This window comes from Apteryx rowi, unplaced genomic scaffold, assembly GCF_003343035.1.
Source record: "Apteryx rowi isolate R43461 unplaced genomic scaffold, aptRow1 scaffold_1445, whole genome shotgun sequence".
Lineage (NCBI taxonomy): Eukaryota > Metazoa > Chordata > Aves > Apterygiformes > Apterygidae > Apteryx > Apteryx rowi.
Window position 1 is genome coordinate 16110 of NW_020447692.1, and position 2848 is coordinate 18957.

Here is a 2848-nt window from a genome sequence, read left to right on the forward strand (position 1 = left end):
AACCCATGTGTGTCCGTCACCAACCTATGTGTGTCCGTCACCAACCTATGTGTGTCCGTCGCCAACCCATGTGTGTCCGTCACATTCCCGCGTTGCCTTGGCATGTCCCCGCTGCCTCCTGCGCCGCGTCCCCGGAGCATGTGCCGGCGCCACGCGGCCGCTGGGTCTCCTCCCTGCCACCTTTCCCGGGATGTGATGTCACTCCTGCCACGCATGACATCATTACCCCCTCCTCAAAGGGGGGGGGAAACGACATCTCCTTAACCCCTTCCTCTCCGCCGAGCATGGCGGCGCTGGYGTTAATTACCGCTGCGGGACGAGGTAATTCCCCCGACACGCCGCCATCTCGGCTGAGCCGGGATTTGAACTGGGGGGGGGGCAGCCCCCCCAGTTCCCAAATCTCCTTTCCCCTTTCTTAAACCTCCCTCCTTTTTTATTTTTTGGGGGGGGGGGATTTAACCTGGCCCCGTCCCCAGAGCTCTTAATTAGGCTGCGTTAACGGGGATGCTGATGTGGAGGGGGGCAAAGAGCCCAGGGAGGGCTTGGCTGCCCCACGGCCCTGCCCCATGCCGGGGCCGATCCCGAGCCATGGGAAAGCCCCCCCCCATCCCGTCCCCGCTCCCCCCGTATCGGCCCGGCGGGGTCCCCGGGTGCCCCGTACTGACTGGTCCCTCTTTGCGGTTATATGTCTGCTACCCCCAGGCTGTGCGCGGCGTCAGGGGCTACAAGGGAGAGAAAGGCGAGCCGGCCGTCATCGAACCGGTACGTGTGTGTCCCCCCCCCCCCGCTCTCCGCCACCGGGAAACCCCCCCCTTGCAGGCGTGCAGGGTTCCCGCTGCCCCCGCTCCGGGCTCCGTGCCGGGTCCCTAACGTTTCGCCCTCTCCTTCCGCAGGGCATGTTGGTGGAGGGTCCCCCCGGCCCCGAAGGACCCGCGGTAAGAGCCTGTCGCGACGAGGCTTGGCGCAGGGTGGCTTTTACGCCCTTCCCGGCCACCTAGCGCCAGCGTTGCCCTCACGCCGTGTCTCCGCTCCCTCCAGGGCATGTCGGGACCCCCGGGGACGCAAGGACCGCCGGGAGCCCCGGGAGAACCCGGCGAGAGGGTGAGTACGGGCTCGGCGGCAGCCCCGTTGGGTCTCCCTTGCAAAAGGCCTCGCCGGGGTTTGCATCTGATCCTCTCCCCGACAGGGTCCCCCCGGCCGTGCTGGCCTTCCYGGCTCCGACGGGACCCCCGGACCCCCCGGCACCTCCATGATGCTGCCGGTGAGTGGGGCGGAGGAGGTGGGACAGGGATGGAGGATGGGGCTGGGCAGTTGCCGGCGTGACCGGACTCACGGGCCACATGTGTGGGGTGCCGGGGAGGAGCGGTGGCCGGGATGTGGTCTCTCCCAGGAGGCACGGGATTGCACTGGGGATGCCCGGGCCCCGCTCCGGTGGGGAGATGTGGCCGGTGTCCCCCGTGTCCCTGGTGCGTTCCCGTCCCCGATGGCTACCGTCTGCCTGTCACAGTTCCGCTTCGGGAGCGGTGGCGGAGACAAGGGCCCCGTGGTGTCGGCGCAGGAAGCCCAGGCTCAAGCCATCCTGCAGCAAGCCCGGGTGAGTCCGGCCCGTGCGCTACGTCCCCGGTTGCTCCGCCTCGCCGTGGCGCTGGCCGAGGAGCCGCGCTTGCCCCTCGCGGTGGCCGTGCGCCTTCAGCCGCCGGTTCCCAAGGCCGTTCGCGTCCCACTAGCCACCCTGCGAGACACCCCGTCGTCCCCGAAGTTCACAGACCTTCATAACCTGCTGGAGGGGCCCAAGTTCTTCAACCTCTTATGGTTCTAGCTGTGCACCAGCCATCAACCCGCTSCAGCCCCAACCAACAGCTGGCCTGGGGTGGGGTGAGACACCTTGCCGGTGCCTCCAGCGCGGTGTTGCCTCGTCACCCCTTCATCCACCTTGGCCGGGGGAGGGGGGGTGTTCCCCACCTGCTGAGAAATAACCTTCCCTCTCTGCTTCTCCCCCTAGTTGGCCCTCCGTGGCCCGCCGGGACCCATGGGATACACCGGCCGTCCCGGCCCCGTGGTGGGTATCTGCTTCCCAGGGGAGTTTGGGGACGAAAGGGGGGCCACGGCCCCGCTGGGTGCATGGGAAGCGTGGGGCTGTGGAAGGGGATGAAGGTTGMGGGGTCAGGGTGTCTGGGAGGGGGGTATTGGGGGGGACCCCAGCCCCACGTAACTGCCCCCCTCTCCCCGCGCTCTGCTCACAGGGGCATCCTGGCAGCACCGGCATGAAGGGAGAATCCGGCGACTTYGGACCCCAGGTAGGAGGCCCGGTCCCAAGGAACGGGGTGACTCGACCCCGATCTCTCTCCCGGCTCTCGCACCCGGCTCTAACCCCTTGCTCCCACCCCTGAACCCAGGATGATGGCTCATGCTCCCCCCCCACCCCACCGGCAGGTCCGGCAGCGCAGCCCCCTGCCAGCCCCCTTACTGGGAACCTTGTTAACCCTCGCCTTCCCTCTYTGCAGGGTCCCCGAGGCCCTCAGGGCCTGACCGGACCCCCAGGAAAGCCCGGCCGGAGAGTGAGTTGGGGTCCTGAACGGGATGGGATGGGATGGAACGTGAAGGGGGACCACGGCCTTGAGCCCCTCTCACCCCCTCTGTGTCTCGCAGGGTCGACCGGGAGCTGACGGCGCACGGGGGATGCCCGGGGACCCCGGCGTTAAGGTAACGGCGATGGCTGCGGTGCTCCAGGGTCAGCGTGTGGGATGGGAGATCCCCTTGAGTCTGCCTGCCAGGCTACTGGGATCTGGTGGACCTCCGGGTGCCTGTGATCCACTGCGGTGGGGAACCGGCAGGGCCCTGGGAACTC

At 68.1% G+C, this 2848-nt stretch overlaps 1 protein-coding gene across 1 annotated transcript in view; it reads left to right on the top strand.

Moving 5' to 3' along the window:
* The window catches only part of COL11A2 (collagen type XI alpha 2 chain), a 19016-nt gene that overhangs the window by 3337 nt on the left and 12831 nt on the right, over positions 1-2848 (top strand). Inside the window, exons 8-16 of the mRNA XM_026058237.1 lie at positions 703-762; positions 894-935; positions 1039-1101; positions 1187-1261; positions 1508-1594; positions 2003-2059; positions 2244-2297; positions 2505-2558; positions 2650-2739. Coding sequence (XP_025914022.1) covers positions 703-762; positions 894-935; positions 1039-1101; positions 1187-1261; positions 1508-1594; positions 2003-2059; positions 2244-2297; positions 2505-2558; positions 2650-2739 — 582 coding nt within the window. The remainder of the gene's footprint in view (positions 1-702; positions 763-893; positions 936-1038; positions 1102-1186; positions 1262-1507; positions 1595-2002; positions 2060-2243; positions 2298-2504; positions 2559-2649; positions 2740-2848) is intronic.